General features: G+C 51.5%; 1 protein-coding gene across 1 annotated transcript in view; it reads right to left on the minus strand.

Moving 5' to 3' along the window:
* Positions 1-14,404, minus strand: part of LOC138303700 (solute carrier family 25 member 36-A-like) — a 39,968-nt gene extending 25,564 nt beyond the window's left edge. Inside the window, exon 1 of the mRNA XM_069243030.1 lies at positions 12,948-14,404. Within this exon, the coding sequence (XP_069099131.1) occupies positions 12,948-12,988 (41 nt within the window). The 5' untranslated portion in view covers positions 12,989-14,404. The remainder of the gene's footprint in view (positions 1-12,947) is intronic.
* Positions 14,405-24,503: the final 10,099 nt, after the last annotated feature.

Below are 24,503 nucleotides of genomic sequence, written 5' to 3' on the forward strand. Positions count from 1 at the left end.
CTTGTAGACTCTGCAACATTAATATGGCATCATGTGCTTTTCGTAGATTCTGCATCATTAATATGGCATCAAGTGCTTCTTGTAGATTCTGCATCTTTAAGATGGCATCGTGCGCTTCTCGTAGATTCTGCATCATTAAGATGGCATCATGTGCTTCTCGTAGATTCTGCATCATTAAGATGGCATCATGTGCTTTTCGTAGATTCTGCATCATTAATATGGCATCAAGTGCTTCTCGTAGATTCTGCATCATTAAAATGGCATTGTGTGCTTCTTGTAGATTCTGCATCTTTAAGATGGCATCGTGCGCTTCTCGTAGATTCTGCATCACTAATATGGCAGCATGTGCTTCTCGTAGACTGTGCGTCACTAAGATGGCATCGTGCCCAAGTATAATGATACAGCAGGTTATGGAGGGGCGGTGCATGCTGCAGCAAACAGACAGCCCAGCTGTTACGGTGTGCCAATGCCTCTTGCTCGGCTTCAATCACGTTGTCTTTTATTTTAACCACTGAAGGGCTGCCTCAGAGCTGCTGCTCTCCCATCAAACGGTGCGACGGCAGCAGTAGTGGTGGTGTCTCTGCTGCATTATGCTAGTTTATCTACAATGATTCTTCGCCGCAGGGGTGAGACCGTGCTCTTCAGCATATGCAGAGTATAGTGATCCTGGTAACGAGCCAGCTTCTTCCATCAAACTCAATGTACTGTGTGTGTGTCTTGCACGTGAAGGCCACGTATGACACATATGCACAATGTGTGTGCATAGCCCTGTTGCCTGGATTGAATTCTGAGTTGATGCACAGGGAGAGAAGATGCTAAAACTGCGATAGAGCTGTTTGCCTGAGGCTGGTGGTTGAGCACCAGAGCAGAGGGGGCTATCAGGGCTCGAAAAATCCACTCGACCACTCGCACTGGCGAAAAACTGGACACCCTATTATTTTACTTTCTAAGCAGCAGGTCACACAGTTCACCTTACAAAGACCTGGAACTCTGCAGTCAGAAGGAATATAATTGTAAGAAAAATTGACTTCTGACTGTGAACACAGAGCAAATGTGACATGAGAAAAAGATTAAAAGGCAATTTTTATTGCCCCTCCACTTTTCAACTGAACAGAACATCTGTCCAGTGTCAACTCGCCAGAAGGGACGACCTTCGAGTGGATTTTTCCAGCCCTGCAAGTTAACTTAAAACACAAAAACCACAAAGCAGCAACATTTGCACCCTTGTCATAGACAATCTGGAATAAAGAGTACTAACCATTCAAAAGGAACAGAAACAATGTGGAAGCAGCAGTACTACCCAATTCAAGTGTACAGAAAAAACTGTGGCAGCAGCTGTGCCACCTCTATAGCATTTGGCCACAAACAGTGCCACATAACAGAGAATACTGGTAAAAGAACTAGAGAAACAGTTTCACCCCAATACAACTTTCACCGCAGGTACAAAGTGTGACATAACAGTAGCATTACGTGCCAGGTGTACAGACACATGTAACTACAAATATACTTAATGTTCTAGATTTATTTAAAAAAAAGGGAATGAAAATGTCTTTGCTAACTTCAAAACTTGTAAAGAAATAGCATAAACAAAACTACAACCGGTGTACATAGTGTGACAGCAGCAAAACAGTTTCACCTATTACACATTACAAAACAAGAATGGGCACGCAAAACAATGTGTGAAAACATCTGCATCCGGTGTACAGAAACTTGCGGTGATTGGGGGGGGGGGGGGGGGGGTGACACTGCAAGGTAACTGGCTAGAATCACATGATCTGACCTCCATCCCACACTGTCCTGATCTAAACCATTATCATGCTTGCAACTGGACAACTTCAGTGCGTTGCCAAAAGTGGGGCAGGTATGCCCGGACATGGGTCCTGTGCCACTGGAACTAAGCTATACTTGACTGATGAGCCTTAATAAGGTTGAAGCCAGCCTTGGGTTGCTTGTCTTCCAGTTTATGGAGGACTTGGTCTGGGCAGTTCGGCCAGGACTGTTCTGACTGGAGCAGGGTCGAGACTGATTTGCACATGGCTGGGTCCAAACTGAAGTGGCGTAGTGTGCTAAATAACGATGGACGGCAATGTAGCCTTGATCAATTACTAACCGCTGAAATTAATTCAAGCATTTCATCCATCGCATTTTCTATATTTCAGTGTGACCAGTGCTGGGGCACCTATCTGATGATGACAGTTTCTATATTATACACTCCTGCCAAGCTATTCCTCACCTTGGAGTCCTGTACAGGCACATGCATTCCTGATAGGTTACCCAAGCAAAGGCCAGTGTAAGGTTCTTACACCATAGTAAATGGCACAGGGTTCACCTGTATACCTCATTTTCAGCATAAAATGGCAAGTGCTGTACGGATGGCGGATAGTACTGTTTTATATAAATAATTACCAAAATGCAGGACACCGGCCCGCGGGGTACCTCAACAGCCACCCATATATGGTCTTAAGAAGGACTCACGTTAATCAAAGAAAGTCTGGCATTCAGAGAACTCACAACCTAATACCACCCTCTGCGGAGAGGGTCCAGAGGCCCATCCAGGCGGAACAAGGGCGCTCACGTCCACAAATGACAAGAAAGTGGTACTAGTTAGTACCTCAGCCCAGCTCATTTTCCTCTCGTCAGAACTTGCACAAGGCTCATCGGATGCTTGGGCAGTAAGACCAACCAGAGATCTTCTGAGGGTGATGAAAACAGGTCAAAAGAGAAGGAAAGTGTAATAATTTCTTTCCGTCTCTTGGACTCCAACAAGTCCCATCCACGGAAGAAGCGACGCGTACTCAGGTAAGTAGTTTGACCTATAATAGCTGAGGCCCGCAAAGCTCTACCCTTCTTGCAGCAGAAACAGTTTTTAAAAACGAAATTGCCCACAGGGCAATGAATCAATAATTGTAATCCAAGAATGCGTGTTTCCTGGATCACTGTCCCTTTACTGCAGTCTAGAGAGTCGAAAAAAACACCTATGATTTTCCACACACTTGAGGAGAGCCACTTCACACAATATTATTGATCCTCAGTCAGTCTTGAACTGAAGTATTTGTTATAAAATATTGACCATTGTACAGCATAATCAACTGTAAGCTCGCCTCAAGGTTAGTTTTATAAATACATGCACACACTGCTGAAGTTTCACAGACTCACATGTGTGTAGTTCATCTTGCCAGGTTTCTGCTTTGTATGCGCAGCTTGCATTGCATTGTAAAAATAAAACTACAAGTCCTAGAACGCATAGCTGAAACATAAACTGAATGAGCGAATTATGCATCGAACCAGGGTGCTGGACAACTTTATGAAAACTACTCCAAGTGCTGGTTTCCATCTTGTATCATGTTATAAAAATAAAACAACAAGTCCCAGAATTAATGTGTGTGCTACAAAGAATGTCTACTAAGCAGATCAGAGTCAGAGTGGAGTGCATATAATGAAAAATGTCAAAATAACTGGCGATTAATGTTCTTTTTGGAGAGATAATGTACTTGTGTCTAGTGGAAGTATGGACTCGTTATAAAGGTGGCACATAGGGTTAATGTTATTTCTGGAGAGAGAACATAATTTTGTCTAGTGGAAGCGTGGGCTCATTATAAAAGTTAGAGCAGAGGGTTAATGTGCCTGCCGCAAAGAACTGTGCTAAGCAAATCACAAAGTGGATAGAATGTAAAAACGACAAAATAACTGCTGATTTATGTTGGGGTTATCATAAGGTAGCGCACCGGGTTAATATGCCTGCAGCAAAGAACGTGTACTAAGCAAATCAGAGTGCATATAACGTAAAACCGATACCGCTGATCAAGTTTGCGCTCTGAGCGCCATGGCAGCTACAATGCGCAGATAAAATAAAAAAGTAGTTTGCCCACGCTGAAGTATATCAGTAATCGTGCAATTATCCCTATAACAGGGTCATTGTCCGAGGCAGTAACCAAACTGCCCCAAGGCGGGACAAACGGAAAGCATTAACCAATTATATCAAGTGATTTTTGAAAAGCATGTCTACAAACGAATGAAAGTGATGGGCGTTGCGTGGGTAAAAGCCCACAATACTTACAACAGGTCAACAGACTTGCACGCTCGACCTAAAAAGTAGTTCACCCGCGTTTAAGTATATTGGCAATCATCCATGTAATAGGGTCAGTTAGCAAGGCAGTAGCAAAACCGCACCAAGGCAGGACAAATGTAAAGCATTTACCAATGACATGCAGAGATTTTTGAAAGGCAAACCCACGAATGTGTTAAAGTGATCAGCGTGAAATGGGCATGGTTAAAGGCCCACAGATAGATAGCAGGTGAGAAAGCGCCTATGCTCGAACTAAAAAGGGCTCAAGGCTCCGAGTTGTTTTTGGTTGCATGCTTCATTAGAGAGCCCCTTTACCCACACTTTATGTTCTGCAAGAAAGTTTGCCTTCAGCTCTTCCAAAAGTGAGTCTAATGTTCAGTGTGAGTCGTGCCAGGGGTCTGGTAAGTGGGATAAAATAGTGATTCTCGGTACATTAGAGCATTCTTTAAGAGCCTTGGTCACAGAGTCTTCCTAGGTACACAACTTTATCTCACTCACTAGAAACGTGGGTGGGAGGCGGGGCTTTCGAAACATGGGACTCATAATTATGCTTCTACACCTTTAACTTTCAGTCTAAGCATGTGCTTTAAATTAATGGTACTCACCATTGAGAGTACCCGTTTGCTACGGAGAAGTGCAGGTGCCCTCCCACTAAATGTATTGAAGCGCTTTTGAAAGTACAAGTACTCTCGCTTTCAAATTAAATAAGTGCTGGTAGTCGGTACATGCCCTTTTAAAGAAAGTACAGTCACGAATTTAAGGATTATCGAGGCCCTGGGCCAAACGTATTTTTGGGGCCCCCTGTTCGGAACTCCTTTGATCCAATTCGAGCTCTTTTATGGGCGCTTGGGCAGGTCCTGACCGCGCACAGGCACATCGGTCGAAATTAATGCGTTTACATAGAATATTCCGGGTTAGGGATAGGTGTTTTTAATACTGTAACACAGCAGCAGGTAGTAATATTACTGCAAATAATCTCTGTGTCTCCCTCCCATTTCCCATATGTGAGGTCCTGCTTTGATCTAAAAGAAACATTTTTAATGATGTTCCATGAAACAAACACATTTCTCTTCAAAATGCCTGTAAAAGACCCACATATCTCCCACACTAAAAATAAATCAAAGAAAAATAGTATTTAAACATATTGTTTTAAGTATTATTCAAGGTCATCAGAGCAAGGCGCTCTGCAGGTCAGAGCTGGCTCTACCAGGGGCCCCCTTGAAAGGCTGGGGGGCCCTGGGCCAGAGCCCAGTTTGCCCATGGCTTAAAACGTCTCTGGGCACAGCTCCAGGCTCTCAAATGCCACCTCAGGCAACAGAACGCTCCCTCAATTAAAAAACACACATCCCTGCAGCCTGGCCTTCCGAGAACCGGCGGGACAGCAGCCTCTGACCCGGTGACACTGTGCGCGAGACGGCGCGTGCCAAGGACTGGGGGTGTGCGAGTGGTCGAGCCCCCTGGCACGGTGCTCAACCACCCTGGGGCGATGACGCAAGGCGCTGCATCCACTGGGATACCCCGGCGCTGGCACCCAGGCGCTCAATCTGGACCCACGTGTATCTACAACTCCCTGACCCCTGGCGGGGCCTGGATAAGCGGCCCCTGCGCACGAGCCCGCGCCACACCTGCCGCCGCACCCCTCGGGGGCAAACTCCAAACAGGTGGGAGGGCACCCGTGCCGCGGTGACGCAACCCTCGCATCCTGGAGCACGGACAGTTGGTGACGCAGCTCTGCCTGCCTCCAGGCCCTCTGCCAGTGCACTGCACTGACACCCGTGCCATGCTGCCTCTGTGTGACACCGCAGGACTGTGTCTCCAGGCCCTCTGCCAGTGCACTGCACTGACACCCGTGCCATGCTGCCTCTGTGTGACACCGCAGGACTGTGTCTCCAGGCCCTCTGCCAGTGCACTGCACTGACACCCGCGCCATGCTGCCTCTGTGTGACACCGCAGGACTGTGTCTCCAGGCCCTCTGCCAGTGCACTGCACTGACACCCGTGCCATGCTACCTCTGTGTGACACCGCGGGACTGTGCCTCCAGGCCCTCTGCCAGTGCACTGCACTGACACCCGTGCCATGCTGCCACCGTGTGACACCGCGGGACTGTGCCTCCAGGCCCTCTGCCAGTGCCTCTGTGTGACACCGCCACTGTGTGACACCGCGGGACTGTGCCTCCAGGCCCTCTGCCAGTGCACTGCACTGACACCCGTGCCATGCTGCCACTGTGTGACACCGCGGGACTGTGCCTCCAGGCCCTCTGCCAGTGCACTGCACTGACACCCGTGCCATGCTGCCACCGTGTGACACCGCGGGACTGTGCCTCCAGGCCCTCTGCCAGTGCACTGCACTGACACCCGTGCCATGCTGCCACCGTGTGACACCGCGGGACTGTGCCTCCAGGCCCTCTGCCAGTGCACTGCACTGACACCCGTGCCATGCTGCCACCGTGTGACACCGCGGGACTGTGCCTCCAGGCCCTCTGCCAGTGCACTGCACTGACACCCGTGCCATGCTGCCACCGTGTGACACCGCGGGACTGTGCCTCCAGGCCCTCTGCCAGTGCACTGCACTGACACCCGTGCCATGCTGCCACCGTGTGACACTGCAGGTCTGCCTGTCTCCAGGCCCTCTGCCAGTGCACTGCACTGACACCCGTGCCATGCTGCCTCTGTGTGACACCGCAGGACTGCGTCTCCAGGCCCTCTGCCAGTGCACTGCACTGACACCCGTGCCATGCTGCCTCTGTGTGACACTGCAGGTCTGCCTGTCTCCAGGCCCTCTGCCAGTGCACTGTACTGACACCCGTGCCATGCTGCCACCGTGTGACACCGCGGGACTGTGTCTCCAGGCCCTCTGCCAGTGCACTGCACTGACACCCGTGCCATGCTGCCACCGTGTGACACCGCGGGACTGTGCCTCCAGGCCCTCTGCCAGTGCACTGCACTGACACCCGTGCCATGCTGCCACCGTGTGACACCGCGGGACTGTGCCTCCAGGCCCTCTGCCAGTGCACTGCACTGACACCCGCGCCATGCTGCCACCGTGTGACACCGCGGGACTGTGCCTCCAGGCCCTCTGCCAGTGCACTGCACTGACACCCGCGCCATGCTGCCACCGTGTGACACCGCGGGACTGTGCCTCCAGGCCCTCTGCCAGTGCACTGCACTGACACCCGCGCCATGCTGCCACCGTGTGACACCGCGGGACTGTGCCTCCAGGCCCTCTGCCAGTGCACTGCACTGACACCCGCGCCATGCTGCCACCGTGTGACACCGCGGGACTGTGCCTCCAGGCCCTCTGCCAGTGCACTGCACTGACACCCGCGCCATGCTGCCACCGTGTGACACCGCGGGACTGTGTCTCCAGGCCCTCTGCCAGTGCACTGCACTGACACCCGCGCCATGCTGCCACCGTGTGACACCGCGGGACTGTGTCTCCAGGCCCTCTGCCAGTGCACTGCACTGACACCCGCGCCATGCTGCCTCTGTGTGACACCGCGGGTCTGTGTCCCCAGGCCCTCTGCCACTGCACTGCACTGACACCCGCGCCATGCTGCCTCTGTGTGACACCGCGGGACTGTGCCTCCAGGCCCTCTGCCACTGCACTGCACTGACACCCGCGCCATGCTGCCACCGTGTGACACCGCGGGACTGTGCCTCCAGGCCCTCTGCCACTGCACTGCACTGACACCCGCGCCATGCTGCCACCGTGTGACACCGCGGGACTGTGCCTCCAGGCCCTCTGCCACTGCACTGCACTGACACCCGCGCCATGCTGCCACCGTGTGACACCGCGGGACTGTGCCTCCAGGCCCTCTGCCACTGCACTGCACTGACACCCGCGCCATGCTGCCACCGTGTGACACCGCGGGACTGTGCCTCCAGGCCCTCTGCCAGTGCACTGCACTGACACCCGCGCCATGCTGCCTCCGTGTGACACCGCGGGACTGTGCCTCCAGGCCCTCTGCCAGTGCACTGCACTGACACCCGCGCCATGCTGCCACCGTGTGACACCGCGGGACTGTGCCTCCAGGCCCTCTGCCACTGCACTGCACTGACACCCGCGCCATGCTGCCACCGTGTGACACCGCGGGACTGTGCCTCCAGGCCCTCTGCCACTGCACTGCACTGACACCCGCGCCATGCTGCCACCGTGTGACACCGCGGGACTGTGCCTCCAGGCCCTCTGCCACTGCACTGCACTGACACCCGCGCCATGCTGCCACCGTGTGACACCGCGGGACTGTGCCTCCAGGCCCTCTGCCACTGCACTGCACTGACACCCGCGCCATGCTGCCACCGTGTGACACCGCGGGACTGTGCCTCCAGGCCCTCTGCCACTGCACTGCACTGACACCCGCGCCATGCTGCCACCGTGTGACACCGCGGGACTGTGCCTCCAGGCCCTCTGCCACTGCACTGCACTGACACCCGCGCCATGCTGCCACCGTGTGACACCGCGGGACTGTGCCTCCAGGCCCTCTGCCACTGCACTGCACTGACACCCGCGCCATGCTGCCACCGTGTGACACCGCGGGACTGTGCCTCCAGGCCCTCTGCCACTGCACTGCACTGACACCCGCGCCATGCTGCCTCCGTGTGACACCGCGGGACTGTGCCTCCAGGCCCTCTGCCACTGCACTGCACTGACACCCGTGCCATGCTGCCACCGTGTGACACCGCGGGACTGTGTCTCCAGGCCCTCTGCCAGTGCACTGCACTGACACCCGTGCCATGCTGCCTCTGTGTGACACTGCAGGTCTGCCTGTCTCCAGGCCCTCTGCCAGTGCACTGCACTGACACCCGCGCCATGCTGCCACCGTGTGACACTGTAACAGGGCGGTCTGTCTCCAGGCCCTCTGCCAGTGCACTGCACTGACACCCGTGCCATGCTGCCTCTGTGTGACACTGCAGGTCTGCCTGTCTCCAGGCCCTCTGCCAGTGCACTGCACTGACACCCGTGCCATGCTACCTCTGTGTGACACCGCAGGACTGTGCCTCCAGGCCCTCTGCCAGTGCACTGCACTGACACCCGCGCCATGCTGCCACCGTGTGACACTGTAACAGGGCGGTCTGTCTCCAGGCCCTCTGCCAGTGCACTGCACTGACACCCGTGCCATGCTGCCACCGTGTGACACCGCAGGACTGTGCCTCCAGGCCCTCTGCCAGTGCACTGCACTGACACCCGTGCCATGCTGCCACCGTGTGACACCGCGGGACTGTGTCTCCAGGCCCTCTGCCAGTGCACTGCACTGACACCCGCGCCATGCTGCCTCTCTGTGACACCGCAGGACTGTGTCTCCAGGCCCTCTGCCAGTGCACTGCACTGACACCCGTGCCATGCTGCCTCCGTGTGACACCGCAGGACTGTGTCTCCAGGCCCTCTGCCACTGCACTGACACCCGTGCCATGCTGCCTCCGTGTGACACCGCAGGACTGTGTCTCACAGGCCCTCTGCCAGTGCACTGCCCTGACACCCGTGCCATGCTGCCTCTGTGTGACACAGCAGGACTGTGTCTCCAGGCCCTCTGCCAGTGCACTGCACTGACACCCGTGCCATGCTGCCTCTGTGTGACACCGCAGGACTGTGTCTCCAGGCCCTCTGCCAGTGCACTGCACTGACACCCGCGCCATGCTGCCTCTGTGTGACACCGCAGGACTGTGTCTCCAGGCCCTCTGCCAGTGCACTGCCCTGACACCCGCGCCATGCTGCCTCTGTGTGACACCGCAGGACTGTGTCTCCAGGCCCTCTGCCAGTGCACTGCACTGACACCCGCGCCATGCTGCCACCGTGTGACACTGCAGGTCTGCCTGCCTCCAGGCCCTCTGCCAGTGCACTGCACTGACACCCGCGCCATGCTGCCTCTGTGTGACACCGCAGGACTGTGTCTCCAGGCCCTCTGCCAGTGCACTGCACTGACACCCGCGCCATGCTGCCTCTGTGTGACACCGCAGGACTGTGTCTCCAGGCCCTCTGCCAGTGCACTGCACTGACACCCGCGCCATGCTGCCTCTGTGTGACACCGCAGGACTGTGTCTCCAGGCCCTCTGCCAGTGCACTGCACTGACACCCGCGCCATGCTGCCTCTGTGTGACACCGCAGGACTGTGTCTCCAGGCCCTCTGCCAGTGCACTGCACTGACACCCGCGCCATGCTGCCTCTGTGTGACACCGCAGGACTGTGTCTCCAGGCCCTCTGCCAGTGCACTGCACTGACACCCGCGCCATGCTGCCTCTGTGTGACACCGCAGGACTGTGTCTCCAGGCCCTCTGCCAGTGCACTGCACTGACACCCGCGCCATGCTATCTCTGTGTGACACCGCAGGACTGTGTCTCCAGGCCCTCTGCCAGTGCACTGCACTGACACCCGTGCCATGCTGCCACCGTGTGACACCGCAGGACTGTGTCTCCAGGCCCTCTGCCAGTGCACTGCACTGACACCCGTGCCATGCTGCCACCGTGTGACACTGTAACAGGGCGGTCTGTCTCTAGGCCCTGTGCCACTGCACTGACACCCGTGCCATGCTGCTACCGTGTGACACCGCAGGACTGTGTCTCCAGGCCCTCTGCCAGTTCACTGCACTGACACCCGTGCCATGCTGCCACCGTGTGACACTGCAGGACTGTGCCTCCAGGCCCTCTGCCAGTGCACTGTACTGACACCCGTTCCATGCTACCTCTGTGTGACACCGCAGGACTGTGTCTCCAGGCCCTCTGCCAGTGCACTGCACTGACACCCGTGCCATGCTGCCACCGTGTGACACTGTAACAGGGCGGTCTGTCTCTAGGCCCTCTGCCAGTGCACTGCACTGACACCCGTGCCATGCTGCCTCTGTGTGACACCGCAGGACTGTGTCTCCAGGCCTTCTGCCAGTGCACTGCACTGACACCCGCGCCATGCTATCTCTGTGTGACACCGCAGGACTGTGTCTCCAGGCCCTCTGCCAGTGCACTGTACTGACACCCGTGCCATGCTGCCACCGTGTGACACTGTAACAGGGCGGTCTGTCTCTAGGCCCTGTGCCACTGCACTGTACTGACACCTGTGCACGGTGCCACCGTGTGACACTGCAGGTCTGCCTGCCTCCAGGCCCTCTGCCAGTGCACTGCACTGACACCCGTGCCATGCTACCTCTGTGTGACACCGCAGGACTGTGTCTCCAGGCCCTCTGCCAGTGCACTGCACTGACACCCGTGCCATGCTACCTCTGTGAGACACCGCAGGACTGTGTCTCCAGGCCCACTGCCAGTGCACTGCACTGACACCCGCGCCATGCTGCCACCGTGTGACACTGTAACAGGGCGGTCTGTCTCTAGGCCCTGTGCCACTGCACTGTACTGACACCCGTGCACGGTGCCACCGTGTGACACTGCAGGTCTGCCTGCCTCCAGGCTCTCTGCCAGTGCTCTGTACTAACACCGGTGCCATGCTGCCTCTGTGTGACTCTGCAGCAGGTCTGTGTCTCCAGGCCCTCAGCCAGTGCTCTGTACTGACACCTGTGCACGGTGCCACTGTGTGACACTGCAACAGGTCTGCCTGTCTCCAGGCCCTGTGCCACTGTACTGACACCCGTGCACGGTGCCACCGAGTGACACTGCAGTTCTGTCTGTCTCCAGGCCCTCTGCCAGTGCACTGCACTGACACCTGTGCACGGTGCCTCTGTAACACTGCAGCAGGTCTGCATGTCTCCAGGCCTTCTGCCAGAGCACTGTAATAACACTGTGCCATGCTGCCAGCTTGTGACGCTGCAACAGGTCTGTCTCCAGGCCCTCTGCCCGTGCACTGTCCTGGCCCGTGCCATGCTGCCACCGTGTGACACTGTAACAGGTCTGCCTGCCTCCAGGCTCTCTGCCAGTGCTCTGTACTAACATCAGTGACATGCTGCCTCTGGGTGAATCTGCAGCAGGTCTGCCTGTCCCCAGGCCCTCTGCCCATGCACTGTACTGACGCCCGTGCCATGCTGCCTCTGTGTGACACTGAAGCAAGTCTGTGTGTCTCCAAGGTCTCTGCCAATGCACTGCACTGGCACCAGTGCCATACTACCGCCGACCATTGGGTGACGCTGCAGCATCGGTTGATGCCTGCCTGCGCCGCTCTATCCTCAGGCCACCTGACCAATGGGTGCGCAGGCAGCCCTTTACCTGCCTGCTCCCTCCACCAGCGCCTCTGCGGTGCCACGCTGTGTCTGGCCACAGGGAGGCGCTGCTACAGCAGAGCCGTCCGCTCCCACTAAACACAGTAGATGACATATCACGGAAACAATGCTGCTGCCCTACGCAGGAGTCCAACTCTAAATTTCATAACACAACTGAACCTTAGTTTTTGATTCCTGTTTGCGTCTGTATGCACCGTTAGAAGAAAGTTGTAATGTTAGGCTGACTCGGCGCCGCAAAATGATTCTTTATATGTTTTCTCTATGAAGTGTAATTTAGATCCTGGAGCATTTCGCACTCCTCTTCGAAGAGTAAAAAAAAACCTGCTACACAAATAGGTGTGCAATTTGACTGTGGAAAAAAGAACACTGGGCTGATTGAAATAGCTGAAGAGTCACCCTTGGGCCAGTTTGTGCTAGCAACTGTCTGCCGAGGCATGCTACATACACGCATGTGCCTGTTCCTACAACGCAAAGACCAAACCCTTCACCCACTGATATCAGGAAACTGGAGTAGGGGTGATACCTGGGGTTTCCCGGTAGAACCCAAAGGGCCCTGAAATAATTTCCCAATGGGTGACATGGATGGACATGTTGGGGCAAGGATGCTCTGCCTGCCCCTGATCTTCAGGAAGATGGTGGACCAATCAACCAGCACCTAGTATAAATCTGAAAGAAAGAACAACGAAAACAAATCCCAAAAAAATTACATAACAATTGAAAACTCACCCTCCTGCGACGAGGTGCAGCAGCTGGGAGTGGTGAGACATGCTTCCCCTAGGCAGGGCAGCCCGGACCGTGCAGTGGGCAGGCAAGGGAGGGAACCCAGTCCCGGGTTAGACCGCCATGGCAGATCTCACCCAAGACTCGAATGGAGTCACACTTGGCTTTGACCTTTGACCCAAAAACTAAACAAGCCTTGACCTTGAGCACTGACCCAACCTCGGCCTGCAGCTGCAGCACCAATCCAGGAGTTCTTAGTTTCTGAGGCACATCCAAACCTTGCAATGACCTTCGATGTCGAGGCAGCTGGAGTCTTTGGCGGCCGCACTGGTGGTCACTCAACCTCGGCCTCCGGGGGTCACTCCGGAGACAACTGTGATCCACGTCTTCAATCCAGCCTTACTCGTCCGCCGCAGCACCGGCCGAGTGCCCGGTCAGGCTGCGCAGTGACCTTTGACCTCCGGCACTGGTGCGTTCCCGATTTTACCTCCAGTGATGACACGCTGATCCGTGACCTCTGACCCCGATCTCATGTGACCCTTCAGCTGCTCCGGAGTCACCGACGGCAACAGTGGGGTTTTGCTCCACAATGGACGCACGTTCAGCCTTGACCGCTGGGGCTTGATAATCAGGGGCTCCTGGGGTTCCTGGCAGCTGGGCCGGGGCCGTCGGCTTCAGATCCGGTGCTCCCGGGCAGCGCTCCGAAGACTGCCTCCTTGGCGCCGGGGCCGCTCACCCCAGGCCGCGGAGGGCGAGGCCTGCACGTCCACGCCTCGCCCCTGACGTCTCTTGCACCTTTTAAATTCACTCCAGGTCCCCCAGGCTCTCTCTCGAGGGCTCTTACCACTCCTTTTCCTGTTCCTTCTTCATACCGCTTTTATCGGCCTCTTTACCCTGTCTCTAGTTTCTGTTCTGCATGTCTCTTCTCAGTCTCATCTCCACATAGTCTCTGTCTCTTCGCTATCTCTCCTGGGTTTGTTTTCACGCTCTCTCAGGTCTCTCTGATTTTCATTCTTTCCCCTCTGCCTCTCTGTTTTCCTGGTCGCTTTTATGTGTCTGTCTCTTCCCTCGGCTGTCTGTGTTTCCTCTCCTATCGATCTCTTCCCTTCCTGGCCGGCCCCTTCCCTGCCTGCGGCCTTTGTTCCTCCTCTTTGTATGTCTCTCTTGCTCTCTGGCCGTCTCTTGGTGTCGGTCCGTGTCCCTCCCCCAGTCTCTCTACCTCACCCCGTGCTTTCCGTCCGTCTCTTCTCTCTCCCTTACTGGCTCCCGGTCTCTTCCACCCCTCCTCTCCCTCCACAGGTCCCCTGACGCCGCCCTACTTCGCCCTCCCTCTCTCCATCCCCTCCGGCCTTGCAGTCGCTCTGCTGCACCCCCTCAGTTGTCCCCCCCCCTGTACCCCAGATATTTTGGGAAGCCCCTGGAGGTCTCGTGGTCAGCCTCCGGACGGATCTTCGAAAACAAGTTGCCTGAGAGCGGAGGAGGGGTTGGGGAGGGAGGAGTGAGGATGAGGAGGAGTCTCAGCCGAGGCCCTCCCCTCCTGTCCAGCCCCTGCTCTCACACCCCTCCGGTTCCTCCTGTCAGTGGGCGGCCGGCGCCGGATTATTCACAGATCCCATCTGTCCAGTGCCTCTTGCACGTGGTAGCACTCCCGCCATGCTTTTCGTACTCGGGTCTGGTGCATATAACCGGGGAGCAGGGTCCGTGGGACCCAGACGTGATGGGGCTTGGTTAGTTGCCAGCTTATTAAGAATAAAATGAAGTGATCACCGCTCTGAGCGTGACTCGTTATGTAACACAAAGTAACATTGTTACTGGTTACTTGTTTAAATAATCTCTCTCTCTCTCTATATATATATATATATCATTTTTTTTGTATTGTAATCTACTGGTGGTTGCCAGTAGGTAGTTATAGTTAGGACCTAGTTTTAATAGGAAAAGCGTTTTTTTTTTATTCTGCCAATAACTTTGGCGCAGTTTGAAGAATCTTCCCCAAATTTTCAAAAATAGTTTTCCATTCACTTCAGCTGCAGTCTTGAAAGATTTAGGGTGCGTCGTCAACCAGGGGGTGAGAAAAAGAAGAAGTCCCAAAACATGTTTTCCCCATGCAATTTCCCATAGGCATTTTAGGCACAACTGGAGCGCGAACTGTAGGATGGAATGACACCACATTTAACAGAAAGCTAGCTCTTGGTCCCGAAAGAGCCCTTTCGTGATTTGGTGTAAATCCGTTCAGTAGTTTTGGAGTTATTAAAGGAAAAATAAATGTGTACATCTTAGGGCATGGATCCTCAGCGGACCCACCCATCGTGGATCCACGCACCAAAGCAAAGCCCTGATAGGCTGGCCGCAACCTGAGAGAAAAGTTGTGGCCGACCCTTTTGTTTATCAGCTTGGTACTAAGGGGGTTGAAGAGCAAGCTTTCAAAAAAGAGGGTCATGGAGGAGAACAAAAAAATCCAAGGCAGAGGAAAAACTGTGGGAGTAAAGGTTCCCAGAAGAGTGTTAAGTAGGAAGGAAGAGCTGTGTGACATTGCACCGCATAAACATCTAACACAACTCTGCCCTTTACAAAGCAAAAGCATCATGCAATGCAAACCACCACACAAGATGCACCACACAAACCATCTCTGTCTGCACAATACCACACATATTCAAAGCAAAATAAAGTTCCCCACTGTTCTGACTGAAAAGTCCCTGCATGGTGACGGACATGCACCTCTGCCCTGAGTGCCCCAGCTGCAACCATATCCAGTTCCTTACTTCCACTTTTTGGTCATGAGCGAACACGGATCATGCATGTGGGCCATGACTTGTTCCATCTCAAGGGTTTTGGTCTTGTGAGACTGTGAAGAGTGCACAAAGTGCTGCACTTGAATTGGTGAAGGACTACTGCCCTTACCAAGAGTTAAACAGCACACTCGTGGTGGAGGCAGGATACAGTTTTTGTAATAATGGTCAGTAGTGTGACAGGCCTTTTTACCTGTTGCTGGAGGGGGGGGGGCATACTGGCCCACTCAGGTTTAGGCCGCTGCTGCGCACTTAACTATCCGTTGGTTTATATCACGATAGTAGATAGCGCTGTGCAGCGCACACATGTGTGCACATGTGGGCTGTAATGTAGGTGTGCATGTGTGTGGTACCGATCATGGAGGCTATTGGGTTCTATGTTGAAAATCCAGGGCCTTGGAAATACATATGCATATGGAGGTAGATGAGTCATCCAAGACAGATTTGTGGATTGCCTGCATTCCTGATTGCTGGTGGGACACATATTGGAGGAAAAGCAGGATCTCCTTTGTGCTTCAAAAAGTCTCTTTGATTCTAGAAAGCCCACCGGTGAGTGGGGCCTGGTACATTGTCAGAGAGATGGTGGAGATGATAAGGGAAACACTGCAGAGACACAGAATCATAAAGAGCAGAGGCTCAGTGTTTGTAACCTTTTGGGTATATATCAGTGAGGCTGACATCCAACTGATCCTTTAGACATTTGCACGGCCTGTGTTGTGAGTCTATCAAGGTAGGAAATTAAGGGCCATCCCATTGGTGCATCCCTGTCACAGAGGAAGCCTGTAGCCCTGTGCAGCGCTATGGGCTGTCACCCTGTGCAGTGGTGACACCTGAGAGGGCCACTGCACTGTGTGCCACTACTCATGACCCATGTATGCCAGGTGGGTGCCGCAGAGAAAAGAGAGGGCTGTCGCTCTTGTACAATGTGCGAAAATGAAGTGTAGCAGGTTGCACTATGTGTAATTAGAACATCTACTCTGCCACTGGAAACAAGAAGCCGCCTAGGGCCGGGCTGTGGAGGACTTTACAGCACAACCAGAGTAGCGCTGTGGATGTCTAGCCACCTTGCCTGCTGCGACAAGACTACTGCCCACCCCCCTCCACTAAATCACTGGTTGGCTCAATGCCACTGATGCGCTCCCAGTCCTGGTGTATCGCCAAACTACTGGGAAAGAATGATTACTGGGACGCAGAGCCCCTGAGGCAACTTGCTGTGGCTATAGCACTATGACACTGAGACAATTTGACTTTGGAAACCTTTATGGAACTTCTAAGACTCATACTTTCTAGCCGGAGCCTAGTCTGAGTCTTGCTTCACATGATGAAGAATAACCATAGTTAGTAATCAAGGTAGTGGGACCCATGAACTTGCCCAGACGATGGTAGAATCCAGCCTTATGAAGACTGTGGGTCTGATTACAACTTTGGCAGAGGGGGTTAATCTGTCCCAAATGTGACGGATTTCCTGCCTGCTGTATTACGAGTTCCATAGGATATAATGGACTCGTAATACGGCGGGCGGGATATCCGTCACATTTGGGACGGATTAACCCCCTCCGCCAAAGTTGTAATCAGACCCTATGTTTATTATTCTTTGTGTTTATATATAAATACTACTTTTTCATAAAAGCTAGTAACTGGCTTGACAATTTTTGAAGGTTACTGAGCATATTGTGAGTCTTCTGCATATGTAAACCTTGCACCTACCTAACTCCGTGAACCCTTGGACTGCTCGACCCACGATACCACAGAGAGGCAAGTGATGAAGAGGCCCAGTTCCTACTTGGTTCAGTTACTCAGAGCCCATAGTAAGCCAGACCAGGTGACTTCAGGAGTAAAAGGCCTCAACCCCCACGGTTTGACCTAGTAACTCCTGCGTGCTCTGGGGCCCTTTGAAAGGGCTTCTGACACCCACCACAGATGGTCTATAAGTGCATACAGGAGCACGGTGACACAAGTACACATGCATGCACTGTGTACAGTAAAAGCCAAATTCAGTATACACAAGCATACCAACACTGCTTTGTAGATTAGAAACATACTAAACAGAAAAACGTAAAGCAAGAAGAAATGAAACATATGATCATGCATTTTGGTACACAAAGTAAACAATTCATCACATAAACAACTGCATTGGCATATGATGCAGAACAATCCACAGTGGTGACAGCCAAGAGTAAAGGTAACTAATCCACACATGTGGCTTGTGTGCAACCACCACAATAATATGCAGGTGAGGATGCAAAAATAACATAGTCACCAAAGTGGAAAGCAGCATGCAGCCATTGGCAACAGGCTACAACGTCAGACTGCAGAATAACCAGAAAAGTAAAGAGACTCACTCAAAGTAAAATAAGGTGTGCAAATCTCCAACATGATACACAACTTAATTGAAGGGTTAAAATGGTGAATGAAGTCATAATAGATCTCAAAGCTCCAGCTAACAACATCAAACAAAAATGCTAGAATGCTTGTTGTTAGTAATTGTGATGCACAGCAAACAGCAACCTCTTCTTAGTAAAAGTGCTGGACTCACTCTCCATTATAAACAGTGTACTGAAACCCCCTCCCAAAAATGGCACGTCTCTGATACAGTACTGGGTGCTTGTTCTACCCCTATAACACCCACCATGCTCTTACACAATTACCAGCAAAGCCATAATGGATAAATTATGAAGGAATACAAATGTTCCTCACTCGTATACATTTCCAACCCGTAACAAAACAGCAAACAAAGGAACACTCCACAAGCCGCATAGCATAAATGTTACTACACTTTGTACATCAACACAGCATACCATCTGTAATGTCACAGTGTGCCCTCCTGCTGAACAGTGTGGTACAAAATTATTTACTTTAAGATATCAGCCTTTTACAATAGTGGCACGAAAGTATTGACCTGCACACTCTTGCGGCAAAACGTTGAAGATTTCCTAAATTGGATCAGTGTTAGGGCGGCCTTGATTGACATGCGGATCATGTTCCAGATCCTGTGTGCATAGACAGAAAGGCCTACTGCCTTGTTTTTCCTTTTTTACACTTCTCAGTCTGAGGTTCAATGGTGTTCTGACTGCGGTGTGCCAAGAAACACAACAGCTGGGGATCATGTCTGCAAGATAAGCGGGGTACTAGTTGTGATGCACTTGTGAATGATGCCGTTGGTTTTGAACATGGTGCAGGCTGGCAAGGGGAGTCAATGGAGTTCCATCAGGATGGGTGTGATGTCACCATATTCTACATGCCATGGATGAGACGTGCTCTGTTGTGGAGGATGCCCTTAAGGGGAGCTAGTGTGGAGTCTCAGAGGCCAGGGAGCAGTGCGTTTTTCCACCATCCAGATGTGAGAGTACAAGAGCTTCAACAGCAGTTCTGAAGTTACTTTCTGGAAGAAACAGTTTCACTTTCTTTAAAAGAGAGGTGGAACTAGGCCATGTTTGTGTTTTTGGAAAAGTGTTCCTTGTAGGTGAGGTTGGTGTCCAGGGTAAATCCAAGTGATATAGCATTTGGTGAAAGTTGGTGTTCAAAGCCATCAACGTTCATGTCATTGAGCCAGATTCGTACTGCTCTTGTTTTTGGCAACTAACAGGAATTCTGGCTTGAGTGGGCTGAGCTTCAGGTAGGCGCTGGACATCCAGGTCTGGATGATGTGTAAGTAGTTAGAGGCATTGTGTATCATCGGCACAATGGTGAATCTTGATGCTGTTAAATGTGAGTACAGCAACAAACATCTTCATGTAGAGATTGAAGATGACAGGAGACAGTAATGAACGCTGGGTGACTCAGCAGGTAGAGATCTTTTGGGACCAGGAGGTTCCCATCTGAACAAACTGGTGTCTGTTGGAAAGGGTGAAAGAGAACCAGTGAAGGACACTTCAGGTGAATCCCTTTCCTGACTATATAGGGTGTGTATGAGGTCGACTGTCAATGAGAGCTAAGAGGTCGTTTTCATCTGCAGGCAGGAAGTCACTGTCTTCAATGTGTAAGGTAGCTGTCTCCGTGTTGCAGTGTGATCTGAAGCCAGTCTACAGAAGATGGTTATCACTGACGTGATTTTGGAGTTGAGCAGACTGCTTTTTCAATGATATTGCCAATGAAAGATAGGTGAGTGATGGGCCAGTTTTGTCGAGGACATCCTGGTTGAGTGTGGATTTCTTTAGCAGTGGAAGGCTCTGGCCTCTCTTGAGAGCTTCTGGGAAGAGTGAGGGTGGGCATTGGAATTGGTGAGTAGGGGTGAGTGAGGGTACCAAAGAATAACTTTGATGAGGACAAGATATCTTCTTCATTCCAAGGGGCTTTGAGAAAAGTGAGTAGGTTGTAGAAAACTGCATAAGATAATATTTTGAAGGCTGACCATTATGGGATTCAAAGGGAAGGGGTAGACATAAGAAATTAAGGAGGTTTGGTGTTGTTGATGTGCTGCTGGATCTTCTGTATTCTTTCACTGGTGAAGAGGTTGATGGTATGGCACTTTTCTGTGGAGTGAAGAAGAGGGTTTTCCAGCAATTGGTTGATGCAGTGCTTGATTGTTTTAAAAAGTATTCTGCTTTTGTTGGTGGGCTCATTGATGGTGTTCCTACAGCACTTTGCTTTGGTTGAAGTGATGAGCTTTCTACATTGCACAGAGGGACTTCAGTACCAGCAGATCTTTTGAAGTTCTGTTTTTCTTCCATTTTTTCCCTATCTGCCTTTGGATCATTTTTGTCAGCAATGGACCAAATTCACAAAGATAAACTTAGACCAAAGGTCTAAGTTTACCACTTTTGGTATTCACAAAGGTAAGTTACGAGTAGTATCTTTAGGTCCATACCTGGGGTGGAGTTTCTGCATTGGGGGCGGGGGAATCTCTACACTCAGGGGAGAGACTCCGCACTCAGGCTGGAACAGAAAAAACACTAGATGTACAACCAAAACAGCACAATATATCACTGAAAATATGAAATAGCTACATGTAGACGCTAGGCAGTTACATATGCGTATGTGTAGGGTGTGTAGTGCAGTAGTAAATGTTCTGTCAAAAACACACACCACTACAAGAATGTTGAAAAACATCACAAGTTCAAAAAAAGCCTATTTTCTACAGTTTCACATTTAACCCACAGTCAAGGGTCATGTAATATCTTCTACCAACATCATTTTGTAAATGTAATGTAACAGACCACTCTAAATCGATGAACAAACATCAGATCCCTACGTCTCTCCTAAACACACCACCCACAACTATGTGAGTGCTTCCCATCCCCCACCCAGCTGCAGCTGGAAGTCATTAGCCATCACTACCTGGCTGCAGACACAAATTCTGAGCTGCCACACATAAACCCTTTCAGACCTTATAGCATGTTGCTGAATGTGTTTGTTGGGTTGCCCCTTCTCATGCAACAGAATGATGTGAGAAGAAGGAAGTGAAAGAGGAGAGCAGAGAGGATATTCAGGCAAGGAATTAACCGCTTTTGGGATGTCCAGCCAAGACATCAGCTCCAGATTCTGTTTTCCCCCCTTATGTCATCTTGGTGATGGTTTCTGAGTGGGAGCAGGATCTTGACTCTGTAACCAACTGCTCTCACGCCGGCCAAATCACTCAATCAATCAATCAGGAATTTGTAAAGTGTACCCGTGAGGGTCTCAAGGCGCTGAGGGGAGGAGGAAGGGGGGGGTGCTGCTACTGCTCGAACAGCCCAGTCTTGAGAAGTTTCCTGAAGGTAAGCCCAGCATATGTCAAGTTCCTAGCAACTCCCCATTTCTTTGCCAGTGGCTCATTCCAAAGTGTGTCCAGTGACATTGTGGCCATTTCTTAGCCAAGCCAGTCCCGATGCTTGCGTCAGGTTCTGAGCTGCATAAATAATGAGACTGCATCAGTACATACATGTGCCACATACACTGGTAGGAAGTCAAAGAGTTGCCTGGGATTTCCACCCCCCACGTGTTGTTGTGCAATTGCTGGCACTCATATGGCACTTCAGCCACCTCACCACAATGCCCACATCGTCCGCAGCAGACACCGCTTGCACTCCATCAATGTGCAGAGAGTCTGAATGATTCCAGTGGCTGCTTTCCGGATGTAGATGCAGTGTTCCCAGGTAGTACATAACAGTTACGTACTCTGCAGGTCACCTCTTGTCCGGAAACTGGCAGCAGGAGACTTTGGCAACATGCAGCTTTCGGGTAAGTACTCAAACAACAGACATGTTTGTATATATGTAAAGTTGTTTATATACACATCTATCACAATTTAATATTTCTTGTGACACATACATGATGCCAACAGACACTACATGCAACATTTCACATATTAGTAACTTTATGAATTCAACTGGGACGAACACCAAAATCTGTACATTTTCTTCATCAAGTTATGCTGCATATCCATTTTCCCCACATTTCCTGACACCGTACAGACATGCAATCCCTGTACCTCAGCGTAAGTACAATAGGGCAAACGAAATACATATGGACACAAGCCATCATACAGCATACTTTTGGACACCTAAAGTTGCAACTAAGATGTCTTGACCATACAAGGGGTGCAGCTGTACTTCCCTGAAGTTGTGTGCAATATCATAGTAGCCTGTTGTGTCTTACACAACATTGCAGTACATCAGGGCTTACATATACCTCTGAACCCTCGCGTAGGTCTAAGTCCAGGGAACAGGGCCATTGTACCACACAGAGGGCAGGATATGTTGGTGCGTGGCCAGCGATTGACACTTTTTCTCTTGAGCTACTAGTTGTGTTACAGACTTTGGGCCCGATTTAGATCTTGGTGTCACACTGCCCGCTGCGTCGTCAGCGGACCCGGGAAGATCGTAAAGTCAACGGTGTTCCGCCTGCCGTATTTAGATGTTATAGCTCTGCAGGCAGTAGACTGGTGGCGGTTTGTTGACAGAGGGAGGACATTGCGGACCCCAATGGACTTCATACATTGGCAGGGGCTATGGACTAGAGGTAAGTCACACATAGATATTGTGCCTTATCCATAGGTTTCCCCCTGTGCTACAAAATACACAATATACCACATACACACCCGTATCCATTGTCATTCCACACAACACGGAGATGTTGAAAACAAATACTGACGGACATCCACAAAAACAACATACATTCACCATTGACACTGCACTCACACAAGGCACAACAACCAACTACACGCTCATCTACACAAATACACTCACACACAAGTGCAACTACACACATCACAACAACAACAACCACACAACACCGCTCACCCAGCAACACAACACACAACATACACAACATGAAAGCCGGATGCAGGTGGCACACATTCTGATACAACCACAGCACCCACTCCTGCTCCCGCCCCTCACCCAACCAGTCACAACGCATACACACATCAATGTACTGACTCACACACACAACTCACAGCACATCATGACAGGTCCCTGGCAATGATGATTGCTGAACATTTGACACTCTGTCTATAAATTCCATCCTGAGACTACTCTGTAAGCCATACATATGGTTTATGAACAACAGATGTTTTCAAGAGACAAAAGTCCCTGATACAGATTTTGTACTCATGTCAGTGATTAGTGTTGACAAAGTCACAAATGACTCGATTGCCTTAGGAGAGTACATTCACTGGATTTGTGAGAACTTCCTGGACAATGGACATTTTAAACTTTGTCAGAACCAGGTGTCACAAGGATTGATGCCTATGCATAGAGTCAGTGAGGTTCGGCACTGTGTACAAGAAGGAAACCTACAGCAATATGTGTAACAGAAAATTGTACAAGTAAATGTCAACCTTAGATTTTTTAGTTACCCATACTTCAAACAAGCACACCTTCCTCATTGATTGCATGAGGCTTGCTGTATGGCAGACTGTACTTTGGACACTGGCCCTTACACATGTGACATGGGGGTGTCAGGCAGTGTGGGGATCTTGGGGGCATATTTACTAAAAAGTGTTGCAGGGCAGCACAGCAAGTCACCTTGCATAAGGAAAGGGATGGGCCGTATCTAAGGCATATGGCGCCTTCCTGTCCTTTCCCCCTGCGCTGGTACACAATGAGCTGCCTAGCGCCAATGTAGTCACGCTTGCACCATGGTGCAAGGGCGCCTTCATTGCATGCAGGATTGTATTTGGGCAGGAAGGGGTGCCCTCCTTCAAAAAAACAATCTTTGCAGGATTGAATGCTGTAGAATGCAGCACAAATACAACAAGGACAAAACGTGGAGAAATAGTGATACTTGTGAACACCCACTGCAACACCCATGGGACACCTACGTAGGGCAGAGTAGCGCAAAGCAGTGACTTGCGCTACATAGCACTACTCCAGAGTTATTAGGCCACTCAAAGTGGTTTTGCGTGGCTTCATAAATCTTACTTTGAGCCTTACGTCATGCATGTACCACTTTGTGCAAATGTGATGCAACGCTCTCATGCATATGCCCCTTAATTTTTGCCCTGCTTAATTCAGCTGGAGGATAGCAGAGGATCTTGGTTGGTGGTGAGGATGACCCAGAATAACCTCAAAATGGCTGCCTAAAAATGTATGTACTGAGATTCCAGCTTTTTTCTGCCTGTGTGTCATTTTTCATAGTGAATCTTTGTTTACAGGCTTTGGTTTCAGACCTAATAGGCCTGTTCTCCCTGAACCCACTTGCAGAGGCTCACCTCAGCCCACTGTACAAGAGGGTCCTGAGAACAGCCTGTCTGACCCCCCATGCCCTGCTAGAGGAGTATGAGCAGCAGAGGCCTGGTAAGTGCATGAACTGCTTTATGTGTCTGGTAGTATGATGTGAGTGGTGAAAGAGATGT

This window comes from Pleurodeles waltl, chromosome 7 (genome assembly GCF_031143425.1).
Source record: "Pleurodeles waltl isolate 20211129_DDA chromosome 7, aPleWal1.hap1.20221129, whole genome shotgun sequence".
In the NCBI taxonomy this organism is placed as follows: Eukaryota; Metazoa; Chordata; class Amphibia; order Caudata; family Salamandridae; genus Pleurodeles; species Pleurodeles waltl.